The 25492-nt window shown below is 38.3% G+C and overlaps 1 protein-coding gene and 1 long non-coding RNA gene across 3 annotated transcripts in view; one reads left to right on the top strand and one right to left on the bottom strand.

Annotated features, from left to right (window-relative positions):
- The window catches only part of LOC144615657 (uncharacterized), a 90327-nt gene extending 74953 nt beyond the window's left edge, over positions 1–15374 (top strand). Inside the window, exons 3-5 of one of the 2 annotated variants that reach the window (XM_078442591.2) lie at positions 8810–8900; positions 10031–10154; positions 15002–15374. In XM_078442591.2, coding sequence (XP_078298717.1) covers positions 8810–8900; positions 10031–10133 — 194 coding nt within the window. In that variant the 3' untranslated portion in view covers positions 10134–10154; positions 15002–15374. The remainder of the gene's footprint in view (positions 1–8809; positions 8901–10030; positions 10155–15001) is intronic. The other variant, XR_014137719.1, reaches the window with a different exon arrangement.
- Positions 1475–22608, bottom strand: LOC132681207 (uncharacterized). Its single transcript, XR_009610945.1, has 3 exons — positions 22516–22608; positions 2705–2849; positions 1475–1597 (listed from the first exon to the last, which is right to left on the bottom strand). It is a non-coding gene; the product is annotated as an uncharacterized LOC132681207 (long non-coding RNA).
- Between the last annotated feature and the right edge of the window lie 2884 nt (positions 22609–25492).

Below are 25492 nucleotides of genomic sequence, written 5' to 3'. Positions count from 1 at the left end.
GATTTATTTTGTTTTTACTTTTGCTCTATAGTATTCTATAGAATTCTAGATTCTGCTCTATAGTATTTTCAGTTGTCATTTGTTTCTAAGTGTGTCGTCATTTCCATTACAGCTTCCTTGGTATCCTGTGAGTGAGTACCTAAGGAGCACGTTTTAAGGTTTTAGTGTATGTGTGTATGTGTTTTCATACATGTTTACTCTTTCGTATCTAATTTGCTTGCATTGTGGGTAAAAACCGAAGTCTGTATGGTGTTAATTAATTTAGATATTTTGAGACCTTCTCTGTTCTCAAGTTTCTATCTCTGGCTTATAGTTTTAAGGCTGTTTCTACAGTGATACACTGCAGTGTTTCTGCAGTGATACCAAAGACATGGAAAGTGTGGATACTAATCATACAGGTCTCTTGATTTACTATTCTGAATGTATTCATTGCCTTTGTACGTGGGCAGCTCCATAGAAACAGTAACATTTAAGAGGTGGCTGGGTGGCTCAGTCACTGAAGTGTCTGACTTTGGCTCAGGTCATGATCTCACAGCTGGTGAGTTCTAGCCCCACATTGGGCTCTGTGCTGACAGCACAGTGCTTTTTAAAATTATGTTTTGTGAGAGGGGAACTCCCTTCCTGTCTGTAACTTTAAACAGTGGCCCCTGACTCACCTGAACTACTTTTGGCTCTCGACTCACAGGGGCTCATAGAGCTTAGCTCTTGGTCCCTACTGCCTGCTCCCAGACCCAGAGCTCAGATGACCAATGGGTTTGGGACCTACTCAGCATCCTGCTTTCTTTCCGCTTCTGATTCAAGATAAGTTTTAGTTCACCTTTTATCCTATTATGCCATTTTGGTTTTTCCTTTCTGTATTTTATTCCTATGTGTGTTGATCAGAGGAAGTCATCCAAGTATAAACTTCCTGCACTTTATTTATTTAAATGATTTTATCTTAAAAAATTTGGAATTTTTCTGTGTATGGTATGGGATGAATATCTAACTCCTGTTTTTTTCTCTGAATAAAAGTATCTCATTTATGCAGTGATAAATGATAATTCAGTCCATCCTGTGGGATGGATTTAAAATATCACAAATTGGGGGTGCCTGGTCAGCTCAGTTGGTTAAGCATCTGACTATTTCCCCTCAGGTCATGATCTCACATTTTGTGGGATCAAGCCCCACATTGCATTCTGTGCTAACAGCGCAGATCCTGCTTGGGATTCTCTCTCTCTTAAAGACATAAACAAACAAACTTAAAAAATAATATCACAAATTGGTGGACTCTGTAAAATTGATTTGGAACTCACCAAGATGTATAGTTCTATATTTATACTTTCTTTTGGAATTAAAGTAATTTTGAAAGGAGCCCAGTCTTTACAGTTAGTACAGTTCACAAATTTCTTATCATCTTAAAATCCATTTCACTGATGGTACAACTTGCCAGGCCCTAAAAGCATCGAGTATGCAAATTATAATGTAACATGCAAGTCCTTTACCTTTCAAGCTCATGGACGCCATTTCTTTTGACTCATTAGGAGGATTTTTGAAAAATATTTTTCCTCTGATTTTTCTTGCATGTGGCATAACTCTCTCCAGACTGCAGGTGGAATATCTGCAGAGGAAACGGTTAATGTCTAGTCTAAGATTTGGTAGTCAATATTTGGAGCAATGTCATCTTTTAAAGATCACTAAACCTCGCTTGGCCTTAACTTCTTCATCTGTTAAAATGAGAGAAACAGATTATCTGACCTTTGAGATTCGTGTAGGAACATGGCTGTGAAAATAATAGTAAATGGCACTTGGGAGGAACTACCATATGGTGTGTAACTAGGTGTGATGCTCTGTCTAATCCTGTTAATTTAAAATTCGTAAAAAACCATTAGTGAGTTGGAAGACAGAGTGAAGAACCTATTAATTACATGGGCAAGTGATGCTATATAAGGGGATGTTACAAATGGGGGAAGAAATGATACGTGTGGCATGCATGCCCAAGAGAGAGTAAAGCACTTGCTGACTAATGTGCACATTATGTTTGTTATTCTAGCAAGAATTTTTCTTAATGAGCCAGATTCTCCCATTGTTTAAAATTGTTCCCTTAATTCTTCCAGGTGCTAGAGTACCATGCCCTGGAGTATCAAAACTGCCTTTGATGTTACCCTCATGTCCCAAATGTTGCACTTGCTGAAGCATGGTTTAGGCAGCTGAGAAGATCTGACTCAATTTAATGTTCAGTTTAATGTACCAGGGGTTTTTACATGATATCTTGTTTTATCCCTGGAGGATTATATTAATTGCAATGGAAACACGGAGGTAGTAACACACTTAGCATTATTTATCTCGGCATTAGGCACATTAAGGACCTATTTAGCTGGTGGGAGCTTCAGAAGCATCATTTTCAGTTTCTAAAGAAATCAAGTTTTATTCCCAATCCTTTGCATTTCTTAGCAAGTCTCTCTGTAGCCTTAATGAGCTATTCACCTTCTCAAAGGAACACTGAGTATTAATAACAAACTATCCATATTGCCCAAAGGGACCAAGGTTTTGTCGACTTCTAGTCTTCCTAATTTTTCAGATTCGCTGACTGTGGCATAATTCTGGTTACTTATTCTTTCCCGTTTTGTTGCTGTTGCTGTTGTTTACCATCAAAGCAATTTCATAACTTTGACATGCATGCTACTTTCCAGTGCTCTGAAATGTTGATTTCAGTATATATACTCACAGTTGCCGTAGCTCACGTTCAGACTAATATAATGTTATCAAATATTTGCCCTTCATGTTTCTTTGTCTTTCTCAGGTTGTGTTTTGACAGACATGAATTGAAGTTACCCCTTAGGACTCTTTGCCTAATCTTGGCCTTTCCCCCTCTGAAAGAAAAGAAGACAGGTTATATTTTCATGTTAAAGTTTTACAGTCACTCCCTATACAGGGGAAGTGAAAGGAAGCATTAAACATAACAAATTAAAGCACGTTTAGGGGCACCTGGGTGGCGCAGTCGGTTAAGCGTCCGACTTCAGCCAGGTCACGATCTCACGGTCCGTGAGTTCGAGCCCCGCGTCGGGCTCTGGGCTGATGGCTCGGAGCCTGGAGGCTGTTTCCGATTCTGTGTCTCCCTCTCTCTCTGTCCCTCCCCCGTTCATGCTCTGTCTCTCTCTGTCCCAAAAATAAAATAAACGTTGAAAAAAAAATTAAAAAAAAAAAAAAAAAAGCACGTTTAGACTTTCACACATTTTTATCTGAGACAACTATGGTACCATTTTGCATACTTACATACTGTCTTCCTATCTTTTTGTGTATACACAATGCTTTTCCTTAGTTTTTTTTTTTAATGTTTATTTATTTTTGAGAGAGAGAGAGAGAGAGAGTCTGAAGCAAGCTCTGTCAGCACAGAGCCCAACGTGGGGCTCGAACTCAAGAGCCATGAGATCATAAATTGAGCCTAAGTCGGACACTTAACCAACTGAGCACCTCAGGTGCCCTTGTCTACACCATGCTTTTGATCAATTTTGCTATTACCTTTGGGGAACAGTGACAATTGTACACCTAAGCATGTCTGCTGCTACGAATTTTAAACACTTGAATTTTGGTTAAGAAGCACAATGCTCCGTTACAACATTATTTGTTGGGAAAACTCAACCAAGCTCCAGTGTTATCAGGATCAGGTTTCTGAGGACTTGAAGCTCCAATCAAGTTGTCCCTAACCACTTTCATTCATAGGTGGGCAGTCAGAGGGATAACTGCATAGGCACATGTGAATGGCTCAGCCTTCTCCAGCAAAGCAAAACATCTGAAAGAAAAATAACCACTTGACAGACAATAAAAATTAATGAAATAGCATTTCATTTCTTTGGCATCAAACAGTACATTTAACGGACCATTATAAACAGCCATATAATTTCTAATTCTAAAAATGATATAATGTAATCAAGACCTGTCTGGCAAAAATATAATCTTAATTTGGTTAATCTTGTGATTTCGCTCCCAAATATTCTGGACTGAGTTGCTGGCATTTCTTTACACCTAAAATAAATTCCACTGCACAAATATTTGAATATCTGCCTCAAATTGTGTTTCACAGGACTAAAGCTTAGTGTTATTCTGTCAGCAAAGGGTCTGCTAGCATTCTCCTGGGTGCACAGTGTTCGATGAGATCAGAGGACACCAAATAGAAAACAGTAGGTCAGATCTGCTTTACATTTGTCTTCTGATAGGTCTGAATTTTTTTTTTCAGTATTTGATAATCAGCTGCTACCACTTAAAAACGGGTATAATGCATATAAAGATATGGGTTCCTTGCTTTTCTTTATAAATCGAGAGATCAGACAATCCTGGGACTACTGAAGTATAGCAACTGTTGGCCTGGACTGAGTAGTGCTGCTCCCTGCTAGTCTATTTTCATAGTCCCCTCTCATCCTGTTTTGATATTCTAGATAATCCATTTGCAATTTTCAGAAGTAATGCCCTTGTTCTTCTCACCCTCCCTTGGAAATCACGTAGAGTCTCCAAATGTCAGTACCAATGCCACATTTTCCTGACATAGCCTGTCTTACTCGCTAAATTAAGGCTCTCCTCCTTTGTCCCCCATTGAAACCTTGGATATCGTTCTATTAAAACATTTATCCCATTAATGATGTCAGAGGGCATTTCTGTTTTGTCTGTGGCCCTTATGTTTCTCCGCCTCCTGACTTGTTCCTTGAAGGCAAAGACCATACATCATGCAGACTTAATGTGTTCACAATCAGCAGTTTGCTCAGCACATGGAAGCTCAATAAACTCTGGTTGAATAGATGATTAAGAAGTAAAATATGTAGGGGCACCTGGGTGGTTCAGTTGGTTAAGCATCTGACTCGGTTTTGGCTTAGGTCATGATCTCATGGTTTCAGGTATTCAGGCCACCAGTCTGGCTCTGTGCTGCCATCACGGAGCTTGCTTGGGATTCTCTGTCTCCCTCTCTCTCTCAGATAAACTTAAAAAAATTAGAGAAGTAAAATATATATTTAATTTTTGTTAATGTTTATTTATTTTTGAGAGAGAGAGAGACAAAGCATGAGTGTGGGAGAGGCAGAGTCAGAGAGACACAGAATCTCAAGTAGGCTCCAGGCTCTCAGCTGTCAGCATGGACCCTGATGCGGGGCTTGAACCCACAAACCATGAGATCATGACCTCAGCTGAAATTGGATGCTTAACCAACTGAGTCACCCAGGCACCCCTTAGGGATAGGTTTCATTAAATTCAGCTTTAATGACGTTTCATTAACTTGAGCTTTTTTGACAATTTTCATTCACACTTTTAACGTTTGATGGCATAAGGCTTCTTTCTCTTCTCTTCCTCCTTTTCTTCTATCCTATAGGCTATGGGTGTACATGCACAAACACCTACACGCACACATACCACCACATAGCAGAATAATCATACTTCCTAAGTATCCACTAATTTGGAAGGGTGCAGTAGTACAGAAGTATCAATTTAAAATTTGCAATATAAATATCAGACTTATATGCCACTGACTTATATAGTTCATTAAATCTCATTTTTGTTGGTTGTTCTAAAGGTAAATGACAAAAATAAAATTAATTTTATGCAGAGACAGAATTAAGAGAAAAATGATGCTCTAAAGGTTCAGACTCTGCTATTCAGTATGGATCGTGTAGATGTGGCTGTTGTCTGAATGGAAGTTAGGAACTTTTACATAAGCTCTAAAGGAGTTGACTACAGAAAACTTCTTCCTGATTACAGTAGCACGTCTACTTGCAAATGTGGGCCATGAATACCCTCATCTGTGTGCCTACCGTGGAGCCGTTTGTCTTTATGGGATTTTGCACAGCTGACAGCTAATGCAGGCGTTTAAATGCAAAATCTGACACTGATGTTTTCCCCCCAAATGACACTTCGATACATAAATTATATGAATGTAGTTAGCACTATTCATTTATGAAATAATGTAGCTACCACTTAGTAATGCAATTCAAAACATCTTTCACTTTATTTAGCCATTTCCAACCCCATTACATGGAACTATGAAAAGAATAAAAATTGATTAGACAAGGAGCGACAAGTGGGCAAAAGCATTTCCCAGCATGTTGCCCGCCTTGTGGCAAAATGATGGAACAGTAACATTTTACTTCCTATTGAGGAGATGTTGCTTGCTTAGGTGGCCTGTTTCTGATTAAAAGCATCTTTGTAATATTGCATTCACTTCCATAAAAAGGAAAATATGCTCTGTGCCAAAGAGTCTAGTACTAACTGCAAAAAAGAGATGTTACTGTGGCAAGATAGGATATTCTTGGTTCCAGTCCTGTAGGATGGTGGGTTTTGATCGGCAAATTAGGCTTCTAAGCTTCTAGTTTCTCTACGTTGGGTCAATGATAAAAGTGGAAATAATATAACCATTACTAGTGACTAAGACTAAGTATAATTTTTGAGAACTTTTTGAATGCAATTTCCTTCAAATATATTATCGGTAATTGTCAAAAAACCCTGGAGATGGAGTACTGTCCTTTTTTTATAAATGTGAACTCAGACTCACCCCAGCTAAGTATCTGCCCGAGGGGGGCAGTGAGCGTTTGAGCCACGCCTGCAGCTGGTAACTCCTTAGCTTTCATTCTCCCAGGTACCTTAGGGCCTATGATGCCTATTTGTGTAAAGATAAGGGGGTCCCGCTGTCTTCCTTAATGTAATTTGTGGGTCTGTGTGGTGGGGTTCCTCTTTGTTTGCTTTCATGAACTTGTTAGACTTCTGACAAAAGTATTTTGCTGTTTAGGATTTTCCTTTTGAATTTTGGGAGACTGGTCTGGATGCAGACCTGCTCTGTTTCAGGAGTGGTGGGAAGAACACACATTCATCTCTCTGATGGCACTTGGGTGTGCGGTCCTGGCAAGTTATGCATTGTCAATGAGCTCGGGACACACTCACTTGTGTACTTGCTCACAGAGGCTGACTGAGAAGCAGCTCAAGCTAGAGTCTGATAAAGAATAACTGGTCAAGGGACCAGGGAGATATTGCACGTTTACTTTTCCATCATGTGAGTATTAAGTATGGGGACCTTGCATTTTGAGCAGAAGGCTGGTAATTTCTCACGTGATCTTTATCAAGAAGTACAAAATCAGTGAGCAGCATACAGCTTGAGGAATGTGTCTCAGGTGGGTTGTGAATTATACAGCCAGATGGCCTCACCTCCCCAAGGACTGTTCCAAAGTCATATACATTCTTTATTCATTAATTTTCAATTTTTTGCCTAACATTTTCATTGGTATTAGCCTTTTCTGCAAGGGAAAAATCCTTTTTAATAAAAGAAAAGAGTAAATTTGGATATTACTCATTTTGCAGGAAAATACAAAACTATACTTAAAAAAAAAGTAAATGCTAAGATAGTATTTGTGATCAAAATATATCCACAAAGTGTTTTTTGCCCTTCATTTATCAGAACTATTTAAGTCTTATCATTTCCTTCTTACTGAGGTCATGTGCCTTATTAGTGGCAGACAGAGCTTTATAGACTAAACATATTTATGTTCTCTTTTAAATATAACATGAGGCTTATTGCACAGAACTGTTTTCCTTTTCCTCTGTTTCTTTTTCTAAATCCTATATAAGCCTGATACTCTACTTTTAGTCAACTGGACTCTTCACTAATTTTATACAGGAAAAGGTATGGGGTTGGAATCTCAGGCTGAAAATCTAATATTTGGAAATCAAAGAAAAGACTGAAATGATCACGGTTCACACCAGAAAAGCTTTATGTTAAATATAGACAAGGAGATCCTAAAGTAATTGGTATAACTAAAAATGTTCCTTTCTTTCAAAGTTTCATCCTCAGCCTGAAGCTTGTATCGTATGATTTCTGAAGCAACTGTCACAGACATATGATGGAAGAGCAAAGCAAAACGAATCCTATCTCTTTTGCATTTATATATATTCATTAGATCAACACATTCTTCTTTCTGAAAGTGGTACTTATGAAATTATGAACACAGTGCAGATGGTCTGCTCTAATCGGTCCAGCCTCTTCACAGTCCATGAACAGAGCCTGTCGGTTCCACCTCCAGCAAGGTCATTCTGCTGCTCTCTCTCCACCTGTCCTCACTCCTTCCCTCCAGGGTCCTGCACCCGAACCTCTCTCTCACCCATTCTTCCTTTGTCTCAGCAAACACGTAGCACGTAATTGCCCATTGTTCAGTCCTCTGCTGTGCTGCTCTTGGGTGTGAGTCTCTCCCTCCACTACTGGATTGTGGGCCCCCTGAAGATAGGGAAGCTGTCATCTGCACCCCTCAGCACAAAGCAGAGCTTGGGTTCTCAGCAGGAACTCACTGATTGAGAGCCTGCTTTCTGCTACTTTATTTTTATTATTTAATTGAGTGAGATTCTGCAGGACGTAAACTGTGCCCTTGAAACCAAGGCACCCTTGGGAGCTATATTAACTTAGGGCACATGGGCCCTATTTATTTACTGTTTCAATATACTGAGTTAGCTGTACTATCAATCACATAATCTGACAGTCTTTTAAAAATGCAGTGCTTCTTCTGCATCTTTTGGCTTTGCTCCTTCTCCGATGACCTTTTGGAAGCAGTGGAGTGGGACTAGGGTAAGAGGAAGACTTGTCATGCTCTGTCAACTTCTACAACCTGAATTAGAAAACTGAAGAACAAGGATTCCTCTGTCATTTTTTAAAAACGAATAAAGCAGTACCCTTCCTACAAGTACAGAAAAGCATAGTATTTCTATTTACTCTTAGAATTGTAGACATAGGATGAGGTGAGTGTTTCCCTTAGGGTGGCATTTGTCAAGGTAGACCTGTACTTATATTCCTGTTTTCTCTTTTCTTTTATAGAGGCCGTCTGGTTCCTGTGTGTGTCCGAGATAGCATGGATGAGTGTTTGGGGCCTATTTATGGCTAAGCCCCCAGACACATCTCAGCCAAGGTACATTTCCATTCAAGTATTCCAAATAGTTCTTCCCTGTCCATCAGGTTTTCTGGGAGCTCTGAGTTAGGAGGATGGATCTAGTGGTGATGAGCTTGAAGAAAGCCTGGGAGGAACAAATAAATCCAAGACCAGACTGCTGCCTAAATAGTCAAGCTACAGAGGTAAAAATTTTAAATGTGCCTAGGTTGGTGTTGAAATGCCCATTGTTTGAAGGGTGTCTGAACAGAGCAAAAACAAACCAAAACCAAACCAAACAAAAAACAAAAAAACCCTCCTGGGCCTTCTAGCCCAGGAGAAAAGGGCTGCTAGTGGATGCTTTTAACTAGGCTAGATAGACCCTGGACTGCCCAGAAATTTTGATGAGAACTTAAGACTTGGGTAAAAGACTGATTAGGTAGATGAGACATCCATGAAGGGAATCTAAAGTCTGATGCTCTCACGAGGACTCTGAAAGAAGATAGGATTCCTGACATTCCTTGCCGGGGTATAGTAGCTCTTAAGCTACTACCACACCTGGCTCTCTAGGCCTCAGGGTCCTATACTCAGCACACCTTTATTGCTGGTCTCAGAGCTGGGCAAGTGTTGGTGGGGATTCTCATAAGGACTCCTGAGAAAACAGATCAGTTTGGGGCTTTGACTAAAAATGGCATTAGGGTGGCCTGAGACCATTGGGCCAAACCTAGTCCCTGGTTATGCCCTAGAGTGAACCCAAACTCTCAATCTCTGAATTATTCTGATGGATCTTCTGGCTTTCAAGACCACAAGGGCTTTCTCTGGGCAAGATCAGATGCCGGGATTAGGCTCCAACAAAATGTATTTCTTTGGAATCCATCTAGCATGGAAATAGCCTTCCCTTGGTCGGCAGCCCATGTGTGGTACAGCATTGCTCAACACAGCACATTCTTCCTAACGTATGACTTCAGAGGGAAGGTGGCACTAAGTGTGGAGGGTTGAGGGTAGAGGTTTCTCAGAAATGTCTGTTGCTCAAAGCCGCTATTTTTCTCAGTTGAACAACTTTGAGCTTATTGCTTTCATTTTCCTCAAATATCTATCAAGGCTTTGTAACTTATGAGCAAACAAACTGAAACAGAAAGCCATTTTTTAAGTTAATTTTATATTTGGTACAGGATTAGAAACTGCTCTGTTCACACATCGGCTATAGCCTGTAGCACAGAAACCATGCCTGCTTTTCCAACACATCGCTGTGATATTTGGTTAGAAGGGGATTAAGGATATGAAAAAGAAAAAAAGGTCAGTTTCTATTTGTAGGTAATTCTCAATGTCCCTTCTCAGAATCTCAATTACCACTTCTCTCTTATTTTCTTTTCCATGTGTGTCATGGCCTTAAGACTTGTTGGAAACATTAACGTCCTACATTCTCATCAGCAGCCATGGATCATAGTACCACTCACTAACATTTTATTACAGTGTCCTGAGCTGCCCAGTCACCTCATGCTAAATTTAGGTTTAAATAAATAGAACATCTTAGTTGCAGTGCTACTAGAAAGCAGCTGGAACAAGAATAAGGAGATCTATTGCTTTCATATTGCTGTATTGTGACAGGTAACTGAGAAGTTTTTTTTTTTTTGAACCAAATATATAGATATTGATCATGTTCCTGAGTCATTCTGAATACATTACATGTATATTCAGATCTGGTTTTGAGTTCAAAAGTCCCCAGTTGAAACAGTTGTCAGCCCCTTAGCCTTCTTAACCCCCTAGATCGTTCAATTTCATATTTCTGGTTTATTCTGGAAAGATTCATGAGATGCACCCTGCCTCCCCAACAAGTACAAGGGAAGGACTAATGTTAGTGTTCCTCAGACTCTTGTACAGCCTGCCATGAGCTTGGTTGTACAAGAAATATTTCCTGAAGGGATTTGCCTTTTAACGTTATAAAATCAACACTTAGTTAAAAAATATTTTTTTTTAATATAAACACAACACAAAATATAAAAGCTGCCATGGAATATAAGTTGAAACAGTAATGGTGCTCTTACCCCTATCTTCTACCCAGTTTTCCTCCTGAGAAGCAGAGGCTTCCTGTGTAACTTTTCAAAAATCCTATATTCATTTACACACACACAGAGAAATGTTTATATGTGTATATCAAATGCTAAGTATATATACTGTCCTGCACTTGATTTTTTTTTCTAACCTAACAATGTGTCCTGGTGAATTCTGTATCAACATTACAAAGCTAATGAATTCTTTTAAAGAGCTGCATCAGATGTATTCTATGGATATGTTGTTCCTTTTTACTATTATAATTTTATTATTAACTTTTTACTATTATCAATGATATAGCAAGAATATCTTTGTATATGTCATTTTCTAGATGGGCAAGTATAGCTAAAGGATAAATAGAATTGCTGTGTAAAGGCACTGATAAATTGCTCTCTACCAATTTCTCCTCTAACCAACTTACAATGCATGTGTTGACTATTTCCTTGACATACCCTGTGATACCCAAGGGAAAAAAGTGACATTATTAATGGCAAACACTTACATAGCACTTAGTCTGCACCAGGCGCTGGTCTATGTGCTTTACATATATTATCTCAAGTAAGACTCACAACAACCTTGGGCAGAAGGTACTTTCATCTCCAATTTACAGTTGAGATAAGATTTTGCTTCAGGTCCCCCAGCTAGTAAATAGAAGATGACATCTGATCCCAAGCTGTCTGGCTCTAGAACTCAGTTCCTATAAGCATGACCCTAAACTGTGCTAATCATGGCATTTTTTTCCCTGAATATTCTCTGATATAGAAGAAGCTCTCAGGAAACAAATGTTCAACTCTTCAATAAGGAAGACAGCACCCCCATCATCCTTCCAAGTATTAGCTCCCGGCTCACTAGCATATTCTCTAACCTTACTCTGGCCATAATTTGTTGAAATATCAATATTGCTATAGATGAACCTTGCACTACTCTGGCCTATGAGTTCCTCAATTTCCTCTCAGTCATCTTAACCTCCACGCTATCTCAGCTTTCTTTTCTTTGCTGTTCCTGTTTTCCCACTCAGTCCTTTTAATATCCATACTCCACCACTCTTCGCCCCCACCAGAATCTAATGATCCATTGAGCCTATCAGTTTTTCACTGTTCATTCCCACAACGGTGCCCTCATTTCCCCCCAACCCAGTAGCTTAGATTTCACAGTCCATTGCTACAATTAATCTTACTTAGATTACTGTAGAGCTGGACTCTACACCTCTACACTTGACAAGTCACTCTGTTCCCTTGCCCTCTTCCAACGTAGTCTTAAAACAGCAGGTGACTCTCTTAAAATATAAGATTAACTCACTTGTCCGTTTAAAACCCTACAATATGTTCTCATTTGATTCAGGAACAAGGCAAAGTATTTCATACTACTTGCTCTCTTCTTCACTCTACTTAAGCCCCATGTTCCCATCCCCAAATCTTTGTACTTGTCTTGTGCTTTTGCCTGAAACATTTTTCCTCCAGATTCCTATGTGGCTCCCTCCCTGACTGTCATAATCCCAAGGAAAATAGTGTGCAAATGTTAACTTTATACCTTTTTACTATAGAGCTCAACATAGTGTATTTCCCATGATTAACCAAACTTTTAATCAAATCTTATCCACTTACTGTTAAAATTTGGTGTTAGATTAAAGGTTTCTCTCACTCTTTCTGATGCGCTTCTTCTCACTGTTAATATAAATTCCTGGTTTTGGAGATGGAGGTTTACTTAAGAGATCTGACATGAATGTAGCTACATTTGTTCCAGAGCAAGAAACTGTCAAGACTGACTGTCACCATAGTGCTTGGCACATTTACACAATGAAAGGCTACATAGTCATTAAAAAGTAATAAAATATAGCCAAAAATGCTAATACGGAAACATCACCAAACTAAGAAAAAAATAAGTGAGAAAAAAACCCGTATATCCACTGTTTCCTATATATTTTCCTACATATTTTGATTCCCTATATAAATTCCTATATAGGATTCCTATATATTTTCTCTACTTGTAGGTGTAAGTATATGTAAGTTACCATTAAGAGTTTACATTGGGAAAAAAGAGGCTAAGATTTTTAGTTTTCATTTTCTTTGTTTTACAACTTTATTTTAAAACCATGAACACATTTTTAACTTCTGTATTTAAATTTAAAGTTACATTAAATTATTGAGCCGAGTTATCTAGCATAAACTTATTTATTTTAGTGAACAACAAATCACTCTTGGGCTCTGAGCATAGCACCAGGCCAGGTGCAGGGGAGGCCATTAAAGAAAAAACAATCACTGACCTAACCAAACTTAAAATATGATAAAGGAAGTAAGATTCACAGAATCAATGAGAGAAGAGCACAGAGTACATATAATTCAGGCTAATGTCCTTGAAGTGAATGATATATATTACATGAATTGAGACAAGGAAAAGACAAGTTGCCAGGTGTCATCAGGCCAAGAAGATATAATCTGCATTTAGTGTTGAAAGAAACCTAAGGATTTGATCAGGGAAAAGAAATGGAAATGACAATCCAAGAAGGAGTAACATATATCACGCAGCTTTAGTAAGGTCATGAGGAACAAACCAGCAAGGTCAAAATGTTTTAGGAAAGTGGATTAGCACCAGCGTGAGGACTGATAGAGATGGGCAGAGACTGGGGAGGAAAGAAGTTGAAAGGTTAACAGAGAAATCTAAGTCTGAATATTTCTGTCTGAAGTAGAAGAATAAAATTTAGGTGGAGAGAAAAGGATGAATCCAAAATAGGCTGAAAAAGAAAAAGCAGTCTTATGTAGAGCCTGATTAAATGTTTGCCCTACAAAATGATTTTTGGAGAATAAATATTTCAGAAAAAGAAATGTTTCTACTTTTCTTACACTGAGCACATACTGATACAATATCATCTCTATCCAATTAAGAACTAAAGAATAGAAAAATAGTTTTATAAAAGGTCTCTCAGTAGAATTACTGATAGCTATAAATCTATTTAGTAAAATTGAATATAAAACTCAAAAGAATAGATAAAAACAATGTACTAAGAATAATCTAGATGCAAAATTTAGATGTAACAGAAAATATTGAGAAGCTAGGTACATGAAAAAAATAAAATACATTGCAAACTCATGGCTTCTAGAGGGAAGGGAATGGTTTTATGTAACTCTTAATATAATATTTCAACCTTGACTCCAAACATTGACAAATACTGTTGTCTCCATGCCACTTCTCCTGGAATGGCATAACCCTCCAGGATAATGTTAAGGGAACAGAATTCAAGGTATAGAGTGATTAGAGTGCTTTGCACCCCTACATAGAGCACAGAAGGCTGATCACCTGCTTTTTCTCAGGAAACATTTCTTAATAAGAATTTTGTTTTGTTTTGTTTTTCAAATAGTAATGCCACACTAAATGAGGCAACTTGGATGAGACCACTACATGATTTATTACTTATTATCTACTCCAACCTGGGTCACAAAGAATAGCAGTAAGTCTGCAATGCCCAGAAGGTCTCTGTTGTATTTCCCTGCATAGGTGTCACATTCTTTCCCTTCACTTACTGTTCTTGATCTCCATCAAAACTCCTTATCAAACTCTTGCTAGACCCTCCCCAAAGTGAGATTCTCCAGGCCATGTGTAATTCCACCTATAATTACTGTTCATTTAACTTGCATATGGTTTTTCTTATTATAATTCATTTTCATAAGGCAGGATACTATTGTCAGGTCAATACAATGAAGCTTTGCCCAGAACTCCTAATGCTGCCTGAGCTGATTTCTAATAGGTTCTTGCCTATCCTTCTGCTATAGGATGAAGAAATACCTCTCAAAAATGTCTACTCCCTAATGTCTGAAACCTATAAGTAGGTCATGTTACATAGCAAAAAAAGACTGTCCCGATGTGAAGTTTATCGATCTTGAAATGGAAAGATTATCCCTTTCAGACAAATCTAATCACACCAGCCTATAAAAGGAAGGGAGAGGAAGGGAAGGAAGCAAGCAAGCTAGCTGGTTGTTTCATACCTATTTAAGTGATATTTAAGAAAAATTAATTTGGCAACTTTTTGGTGAAAAGTTGACTAAATCAGAGCAAGACTGGATTCAAATTGCTTGTGTGTTATTTTAATATTGCAGTAAAACCAACAAAACAAAAAATAAGAGGAGAACCTTTCCCAGCTGGAGTCAGAGGGATGCAGTGTGAGGATCTGACCCAAGTCCTGACTCTGAAGATGGAGGAAGGGGACTATGAGCCAAGGAATGCACGTAGCATCTAGAAGCTGAGAACACCCCTCAGCTGATAGCCAGCAATTAAACTGAACCTCTGTCCTACGACTGTAGGGAACTGAATTCTACCAATAGTCCAAATAAACAAGAAGATTCTTTCCCAGAGCCTTCATAAAGGAATACAACACTGCTAACCCTTTGATACCAGTCTTGTGAAACTCTAAGCAGAGACTTGAGCCCACTGGACTTCTGACCTACAGAACCTGAAGTTATAAAATTTGGTATGAAGGTACTCAGTTTCGGGTAACTTATTACAATAGCAATAGATAATTAATATACCTTCATAGTATGTTAAGAGAATGCAAGTCATGCAATGGATTCTACTTTTCTCTGTTCCTGTTCTCCCTTCCTTTCCCCTCAATGTCTAGCTAATAGGCACAATTCTTCTTCATTCTACAACTTAACTTCAATTGCTTCCAGTAAACTCATGCTTATCCATGTTTAGTATGCAATAGCTTCTTGTTCTGATCAATGCATCCCACTCAAAATATAAATTAAATGATTTTTAAATGTAAAAAACAAGATTAGAATTTAAAATAGATTACATATGGTTTAAAACAGAAATATAAGACAAAAGACATGAATACATATGGCAGAAATCAGAAAATGAAAACATCAGTACAGCATTTTAAAACAGATAGAAATCCTTTAACAAATAAACATAAGACCCAATATTTTCATTATAATAATAAATGTAAATGGGAGATTAGACTGTAAAACAAAATCCAAACAACATACTTAAACCACACTGCACAGGTCCACTTATACACGGATTTTTTTGTTTCAATAAATACAGTACAGCACTGTAAATGTATATTCTCTTCTGATTTTTAAACCTTTTTCACTAGCTTACTTTATTGCCAGAATACATATGTATACATAATACATAAACAGATGATTAACACATTTTGTATATTTTATCAGTAAAGCTTCTGGTCAAAAATAGGCTCTTAGCAGTTACATTTTGGGGGAATGACAAATGCTACATGGATTTTTGGCTTGGGGGGCGCTTGGTTACAATAATAACATCGGACAATGAATTAAAAACAAAAGGCTCAAAATAGGATAAACGTAAAAAAGCTCAAAATGGGATGGATTGGGTCATAGGATGGAAATAACAGTCTTCAATTATTTTACTTATTTTGCTTTCACTCATTACTATTAAGTAACAAGACTCATTTGAAAACCCCTTTGCACACTCATAAAAAATTTTTCCTTGGAGAAAATACTCCCCTCCAGTTTTTAAGAATAAATCATGTCTGGATACTAAGATGGCAGCATAGTAGGAGGACCCTAGCCTTGTCTTGTCCCTGCAGCACAACTAGATAGCTATCAAATCTTTCTAAATACCACCAGAAACCATTTTGAGGACTAAAAGAACAAACTGCACATCCAAAGGGAGAGAAGAAGCCACATAGAGGAAGGTAGGAAGTGTGGAGATGTGGCTTAGAGGAGAAATGGATTCCAAGTGCTACAGACAGGAAGGAGCCCTTGTCACAGAGAAAAGCTAGAAAGTGGAGTCTGCAGGAAAGGAAAACACTTCCCCAAAGCCAGCGGCTGCAAAAATGAGAGGGGTTGATTTTCTTGTGACCAGCAGGGTTTAAAGACTGCAGTTTTAAATAAAGGCCAACAGGCTTGCCTGGGATAGAGCCCTGGGCATGCTCCACTACTTGTAGAGAGAAATCAGGCAAACCACCCAGGGGGCAGAAGGCTTTGAAACAGTGACCTGAGAAATGCCTGGGATGCACAGAGGGGAGATAATTTGCTCCTCTTGGAGTGAGTTGCTGAGAGGTAGTGTTAATGGGATGCCTCTCTGGAAACAAAGGAGCTAGCTCTTGCCACTGCCCTCCCCCACGTCTCAGCATAAACATAGAACTACCTGTATTAAGCAGCAAAACACTGACACTTGCTGTCTACCCTGTTTGTTCCAAGTCCCATACTCCTGCATTGTGGTGTGACTGCCCTTCTCAGTCAAGCTTGCCTCAGTCCCAGTATGTCAAGATCCTTCCCCAAAAGACCAGCAGAAACCCCTAAACACACCACATGTCCTGACCAGAGTCCTGCAAAGCTTTGGGTTTGTGGAAGTAGAATCAGGTCTCATTTAACAAGCAGACTACAGCATATCTAGTTATAACTTGCCATATTCTGGGCAAAAAGCAAACACTACCCATTTCAGGCAAGGAGAGCCTCTAGGGATGATTGGCCTGAAGGATAGAGAAGCCAAAACACAACAGTAAAGCACATGCAGCCCACACCGTAGGCATTCCCTGAAGCATCAGACCCAGGACACTATATGACCTCTTCTTCACAAAGCCATTACTCTCAGGAGCAGGGACAATAATGGGTTTTTCTAACATACAAAAGAAGATAGAGACTTAGACAAAATGCCGGGATGGAGGACTTCATCCCAAATTAAAGAACTAGATAAGGTCACAGCCAGAGATCTAAGTGAAACAGATACAAATAACACGCCTGGTGGAGAATTTAAAGCAACAATCTAAGAATAGCGGCTGGGCTTGAGAAGAGAATGGAAGACTTCAGGGAAACCTTACTGCAGAGATAAGAGTTAAAGAATCAGAAATGAAAAAAAACAATAACTGATATTGAAAATAGGCTTGATGCAATCAACAGAAGGCTGCAAGAAAGAGGAATGCATAAGTGATAAAAAGGACAAAATAATGGAAAATGATAAAGGTGAAAAAAAGAAGTATTATGGAACATGAGAATAGACTTAGGGAACTCAGTGACTCCATCAAAAGTAATAACATTCATATTACAGGAGTCCTAGAAGAAAAAGAAGAGAGAGAAAAGGGGCAGAAAATTTGAGGAAATAATAGCTGAAAATGTTCCCTAATCATGGGAAGGAAACAGACATCCAGATCCAGGAGGCACAGAGAACTCCCATCAAAACCAATAAAAGCAGGCCTACAGCAAGACATTGCAATTAAATTGGCACAATGTAGTGATAAGGAAAAAAATCTTAAAAGCAGTAGCAAAAGAAGTTATTAACTTATAAGGGAAGACTCATAAGGTTACCTGCAGATTTCTCAACAGAAACTTGGCAAGAAAGAAGAGAGTGGCAAGAAGTATTCAACATGCTGAATGGGAAAGATCCACAGCCAGGAATACTCTTACACAACAAGGCTATCATTCAGAATAGAAGGAGAGATAACCAGTTTCCCAGACCAACAAAAACTAAAGTATTCATGACCACTAAATCAGCCCTGCAAGAATATTAAAAGGACTCATTGAGAGCAAAGGAAAGACCAAAAGTGACAAAGAGAAAGGAACAGAGAAAATCTCCCGAAACAATGACAAAATAAGTAATAAAATAGCATTAAATATACATCTACCAATAATTATTCTGAATGTAAATGGACAAAACACAAGATCCATCTATATATGCTGCCTATAAGAGTCTCATTTTAGACCCAAAGACACCAGCAGATTGAAAGTGAAGGGATGGAGAAACATTTATCATGCAAATGGACATCAAAAGCAAGCCGGAGTAGTAATACTTATATCAGACAAACTAGAGTTGAAGTTTTTTTAAATACTTATTTTTGAGAGAGAGACCAAGTGTGAACAGGGGAGGGGCACAGAATAGGAAGCAGGCTCCAGGCTCTGAGATGTCAGCACAGAGCCCGACATGGGGCTTGAACCCATGAACCATGAGATCATGACCTGAGCCAAAGTCGGACACTCAACTGACTGAGCCATGCAGGCACCCCTAAGACAAACTCTACTTTAAGCCAAATACTGAACAAGAGCATTGTATCACCATAAAGGGGACAATCCAACAAGAAGATGTAACAATTCTAATTATGCCACCAATATGGAGTACCCAAATATATAAAGCAATAACAAACATAAAGGAACTCATTGATGATACATTAATAGTAGAGGACTTTAACACCCCATCTACACATCAGTGGGCAGATAATCTAAGCAGAAATACAATAAAAAAGCAATGGCTTTGAATGACACACTGGACCAGATGGACTTAACAGATATATTCAGAACATTTCATCCTAAAGCAGCAGAATATACATTCTTTTCAAGTGCACCTGGGATATTCTCCAGAAAAGATTACACAAATCAGGTCTCAACAAGTACAAAAAGATTGAGATCATATCATTCATATTTCCTACCCACAATTCTATAAAACTTGAAGCCCATTACAAGAAAAAAAAATTGGAAAGACCACAAATACATGGAGGTTAAACCACATACTACTAAACAATGAATGGGTCACCAGGAAAAAAAAGAAATTAAGAAAAAAATACATGGAAACAAATAAAAACACAATTGTCCAAAACCTTTGCAATGCAACCAGAGTGGTCCTAAAAGGAAGGAACATAGCTATACAGGTGCATACCTCAAGAAGCAAAAAAAAAAAAAAAAAAAAATCTGAAACAACCTAATCTTACACCTAGACATTTGTCTGATTATTATGGCCACAATTTCCAGTATTATATTAAATAACAGTGGTGAGAGTGGAAATCCCTGTTTTCTTTCTGGCTGTAAAAGCTCTCAGTTTTTCCCCATTGAGGGTGGGGACAAATAAAGCCCACAGCCAGCAGAAGGAAGGAAGTATTAAAGATTAGAGCAGAAATAAATGATATAAGAACTAAAAAAACAATAGAATAGATTAATGAAACCAGGAACTGGTTCTTGAAAAAAATTATTAACATTGATAAACCCCTAACCATACTTATCCAAAAGAAAATAAAAAGGACCCAAATAAATAAAATCACAGATGGAAGGAGAAATAACAACCAACACCACAGAAATACAAAAATTATAAGAGAATATTATGAAAAACTATATGCTAACAAATTGGACAACCTGGAAGAAATGGATAAATTCCTAGAAACATATAAACTATCAAAACTGAAACAGGAAGAAATAGAAATCTGGAACAAACTGATAACCAGCAAAGACATTGAATTAGTAATAAAAATATCTCCCAACAAACCGAAGTCCAGGTCCAGATGGCTTCACAGGTGTTTCTACCTAACATTTATAATTTTTTAAAAATGTTTTTATTTATTTTTGAAGGATAGAGAGAATGAGGGGGGGAGGAGCAGAGAGAGAGGGAGACACAGAATTCAAAGCAGGCTCTAAGTTGTCAGCACAGAGCCTGATGCGGGGCTTGAACTCACGAACTGTGAGATCATGACCTGAACCAAAGTTGGACACTTAACTGACTGAGCCACCCAGGTGCCCCCTACCTTTTAAAGATGTGTTAATACCTATTCTTCTCAAACTATTCCAAAAAAATAGAAATGGAAGGAAAACTTCCAAATTCATTCTCTGAGTCCAGAATTACCCTGAAACCAAAACCATATTAAGCCTCCCCTAAAAAAAAAAACAAAACAAACAAACAAAAAAAACAAACAAAACACACACACACACACACACACAAAACTACAGACCAATATCCCTGAGTAACATGGATACAAAAAATCTCAATAAAATCCTAGCAAATCAAATCCAACAGTACATTAAAAGAATCATTCATGATCAAGTGGGGTTTATTTCTGGGCTCCAACAATGGTTCAATATTCATAAATCAATCAACATGATACACCACAGTTGTAAAAGAAAGGGTAAGACACCCATATGATCCTCTCAGTAGATGCAGAAAAAGCATTTGACAAAGCGCAACATCGATTCATTATAAAAGCCCTCATAAAGTAGGTTTAGGGGGAACATACCTCAACATCATGAAGGACATCTATGAAAAAGCCACTGTTAATTAATATCAACCTCAGTGGGGAAAAATTGAGAGCGTTTCCTCTACAGTCAGAAAGAAGATAGGGATTTCCAGTCTCACCACTGTTATTTAACACAGTACTGGAAATCCTAGCCATACCAGTAAGACAATACAAAGAAATAAAAGGCATTCAAATCAGCTAGGAAGAAGTCAAACCTTCACTATTTGCAGATAACATGATACAGTATATAGAAAACCCAAAAGACTCCACCAAAAAACTGACAGAACTGATACACAAATTCAGTAAAGTCGCAGAATACAAAATCAACATACAGGCATCTTTTGCATTTCTATGTATCAATAATGCAGCAGCAAAAAGAGAAAACAAGGAATTGATCCCATTCATAACCTGTAAGATAACTAGGGATAAATGTAACCAAAAAGATCAAAGATCTGTACTCTGAAAATTATAAAACACTAATGAAAGAAATTGAAGATGACACAAAGAAATGGAAAAAAATGCCATGCTCATGGATTGAAAGGACAAATATTGTTAAAATGTCTTTATTTCCCAAAGCCATCTAAACATTTAATACAATCCCTATCAAAATATGACCACCATTTTTCACAGAGCTAAAACAAGTAATCCTAAAATTTGTATGGAACCACACATGACCCTGAATAACCAAAGCAACCTTACAGAAGAAAAGAAAGGCTAGAGGCATCACGTTTCTGGACGTCAAGTTCTATTACAAAGCTGTACTTATCAAAACAGTATGATACTGGCACAAAAATAAACACATAAAACAATGGGACAGAATAAAAACCCAGAAAGGAACCACAACTATTCAGCCAATGAATTTCTGACAAAGCGGGAAAGATTATACAATGGGCCAAAGACAGTCTCTCCCACAAATAGTGTTGGGAAAACTAGATAGCAACATGCGGAAGAACGAAAAGTTGACCACTCTCTTATACCCTACACAGAAATAAATTCAAAATGGATGAGAGACCTAAATGTGAGACTTGAAACCATTAAAAATCCTAGATGAGAACACAGGCAGTAACCTCTTTGACACTGGCTGTAGCAATTTCTTACTAGACATGTCTCCTAAGGCAGGGGATATAAAGGCAAAAATAAACTATTGGGGCTTCAAAATAAAAAGCTGCTGCACAGTGGAGGTAACAATCAAAACTAAAAGGCAGTGTATGGAATGGGAGGAGATACTTGCAAATGACATGCCTGCTGATGGGTTAGTATCCAAATATAAAACGAACTTAGAAAACTCAACATCCAAAAAATGTATAATCCAATTAAAAAAATGAGAAGACATGAATAGACATTTTTCCAAAGAAGACATGCAGATGGTGAATAAACACATGAACAGGTACTCAACATCACTCATCACAAGGGAAATACAAATCCAAATCATAATGAGGTACCACCTCACACCTGTCAGAAGAGCTAACATTAACAACACAAACAAAATGTGTGGGCAAAGATGCCAAGAAAGGGGAACACTTTTACACTGTTGGTGGGAATGCAAATTGGTGCAGCCACTCTGGAAAACAGTACCGAGTTTCCTCAAAAAGTTAACAATAGAACTACTCTACAATCCAGCAATTGCACTTACTATGTATTTACCTTAAGAATGAAAAAATACTGGGGCGCCTGGGTGGCTCAGTCGGTTAAACGTCCGACTTCAGCTCAGGTCACGATCTCGCGGTCCCTGAGTTCGAGCTGCGCGTGGGGCTCTGGGCTGATGGCTCAGAGCCTGGAGCCTGCTTCCGATTCTGTGTCTCCCTCTCTGTCTGCCCCTCCCCCGTTTATGCTCTGTCTCAAAAATAAATAAACGTTAAAAAAAATTAAAAAAAGAATGAAAAAATACTAATTCAGAGGTATACATCATCCAATGTTTATAGCAACAGCGCGGAGCCTGCTTGGGATATTCCCTCTCTCTCCCTCTCTCCCGTCTCTCTTTCTCTCTCTACAAAATAAACAAACATTAAAAAAAAAACCCTTTGGCATTCTTTGAACAATTTTAAAACTTACCATTTAACAAGAGAGAGAGTCTGTGTTAATACCCTCTGTGCTTTCAGAGAAATGAACACTTCAGCAGATGTCAATGATACTTTTCTTTTTCTTGTAGTGATGGTCTTGCTTAAATTCAAGTTTTAAAGCAACTTTTCTAAATGCACATCCATAAAACATTTATGGACTCTAATGAAGATGTATTATAGGAAATGTCTAAACTACCCAGTTTTGGGGAAAAAGACAAAGCAAAACTTAAATGCAAGGGGATGAAATAGATGAATGTATGTGGTTGACATTATCATTCACTTTTTTTTTCAGTGTTCAGATTAGAACTCTCTTTACAGCATGCCATAAATACATATTTCTATTTTATAATGTATGTGTTACTGCACCATAGGTGACCAAAGGGAGTTTTTCTTGCTGACTGCTAACTGTCCATCTTACTGACAGTGCTGGAAATGAAAGGGGATGTAGACCTTGGATAGATTATCAATCCTGGGGAGATTAATCTGTTTTGAATTGAGGGTCTCCATTGCTCCGAGATTGGTCTGGGTCAGTACAATTATAAGGTCAAACCTGAGAGAGAAGGATCCAGAAGCTGGGGGAGGGAGAATAAGCACAAAGCTGGAGACAAATTTAGCCAGTCAGTGACAGTGGTATGCTCTGACCTGGAATGGTATTTTAGATAACTGCTCTATTCTTCTTTCCTTTAAATGTGAAGCAACATTGTAATTGGACAGCATAAATTTCCAAGTCTCCATTTTGGCTATGGGGAACAGTGTACAAAATCTGATTCGATTTTACATTTGGCTTTACTCTTTTTTTGTTTGTTTCTTTTGTTTCCCCTCTGAGTCAAGGGAATTATATATGAACACTAATTGTCTAGGGGTTAGAGATATCTATTATTAATCACCAGTGAGTTCAGAAGTACAACCTATTTTAGGATCTGCACTCTAATTTCCTAATTTTCCTTTGGGTAGGGAGAGAACCAACCAATGGCACAAATTACAATTCTTGTTCCACAAGGGAAAACAATGTCCAAGGATCAATTGTTTTTCTTTGATCACCAAAAATAATGAGATCTCCAGCTGGTCAGTTTCCATTACGGATTTCCCTCCTAATGCAAAAGCTGAGAAGGGGAAGGTATGTTTAATACCTCTAGGATAGAGACAGTATTAGCCTGCAGTCTACTGGAAAGCAAGCACATACATGCCAGAGAGGACTCTATGGGAAGGATCTGATGGCACTTTTTAAATTCCCTATAATCTGCAATGCATGGTACTTCTTTATCTTACTGTTTTATATTTACCAACACCAAACCTAAATAGTCTGGCAGTTTTCTAGTTAATCTGATTATTTTAGGCAGCCAGATTAAGTAATTCAGTTCCCAGATGGAATATGATGGACTCAAATGACCTGGTTTGGTGACTTGTAATCATCTAGTTGACATACATACAGCCAAATCTCCACATCATGGCAGTTTTACAACGCTTGGAACCACTGCTTTGAGTATCAGTTCCATCAGCCAGCAAGGCTGGCTCTTGCTCTTGTTAAGTTTAGTTGCACATGTGTTGCTTGCTCACATCCTCCTTTACTGCCAAAAAATCCAGTTAGAGAAATAGATAAAAGATAGTGGGATTGTTAAAGATGGCTTTTTGAAGGTTGTGCAGTCATGCTTTCATAGTGAGGGAGGAACAGGAAAAGTGATAATTTCCATTTTTTCCTCAGCCTCACTGGGGACTTGAGTTAAAGTAGCCGAAGGATTAACGTGGCATCAGCACTCTGATTGGGTCTAATCCTTCTCAGGAATCCTATTAGAGTTTTCACTTGCACAGTCCTGGGGAGACAGCAAGGCTGCCCCACAGCCCCACCTCCCTGGCCTGTTCTGGTTGGCTAGGCTGCCAACCAGAGTGGCCCAGAGCCCAGGCCAAGTGGCCAGAGCTGCCCCAGCTTGGCTGTGGAGACAGACAGAGTCTGCAACTCAGCACAGCCCTGGTTCCAGGCATTTTTGGCTGTGTAGATATAATTTCTGTTTTCAAAAATATCCCTGAAGCAAGCAGTGAGCAGTCCATAAGAGATCTTTTGTAGATTTTCCCTCTCCTTCTGTATTATCCATATGTAAGAGGGGTTTTGTTTTTGTTTTGTTTTGTTTTCCATAGTATTAGTTTCAAGGAGAACACTCAAAAGGGAGTAAAGCTGAGACACTGAATTGTTGTGAGAACTGAATTGGAGGAATCAAGTCACAGATGAGCTTTTACCTCAAGAATTTTCGTCATTGCTGCCCTTGGAACTGCAAACCACGCAGGGACACACCATATAAAGAAGCATGTTTATAAAGAATGAATTTGCCACTAGAACTTGAACATAAAAAATGAATGTGCAGTCCTAAGCAATTTTAATCTCATAACTAAGGGAATAAAATCATCTAATATCTTTATCTAAAATGTAACAGCAGGTATGTATAAGAAGAAAACCAACATGAAAAACAGTGAAAAAAGACAAAAAAAAAGAAATTGCCTTAAATTACAGCCAAACTTGTATTACATATTAGAAACTAATTCTAACTGAAATATTTGAGGAAAAACAA

Source organism: Panthera onca, chromosome A1 (assembly GCF_046562875.1).
Source record: "Panthera onca isolate mPanOnc1 chromosome A1, mPanOnc1 haplotype 2, whole genome shotgun sequence".
NCBI lineage: Eukaryota > Metazoa > Chordata > Mammalia > Carnivora > Felidae > Panthera > Panthera onca.
This window is presented reverse-complemented; position numbering and strand designations above follow the sequence as displayed.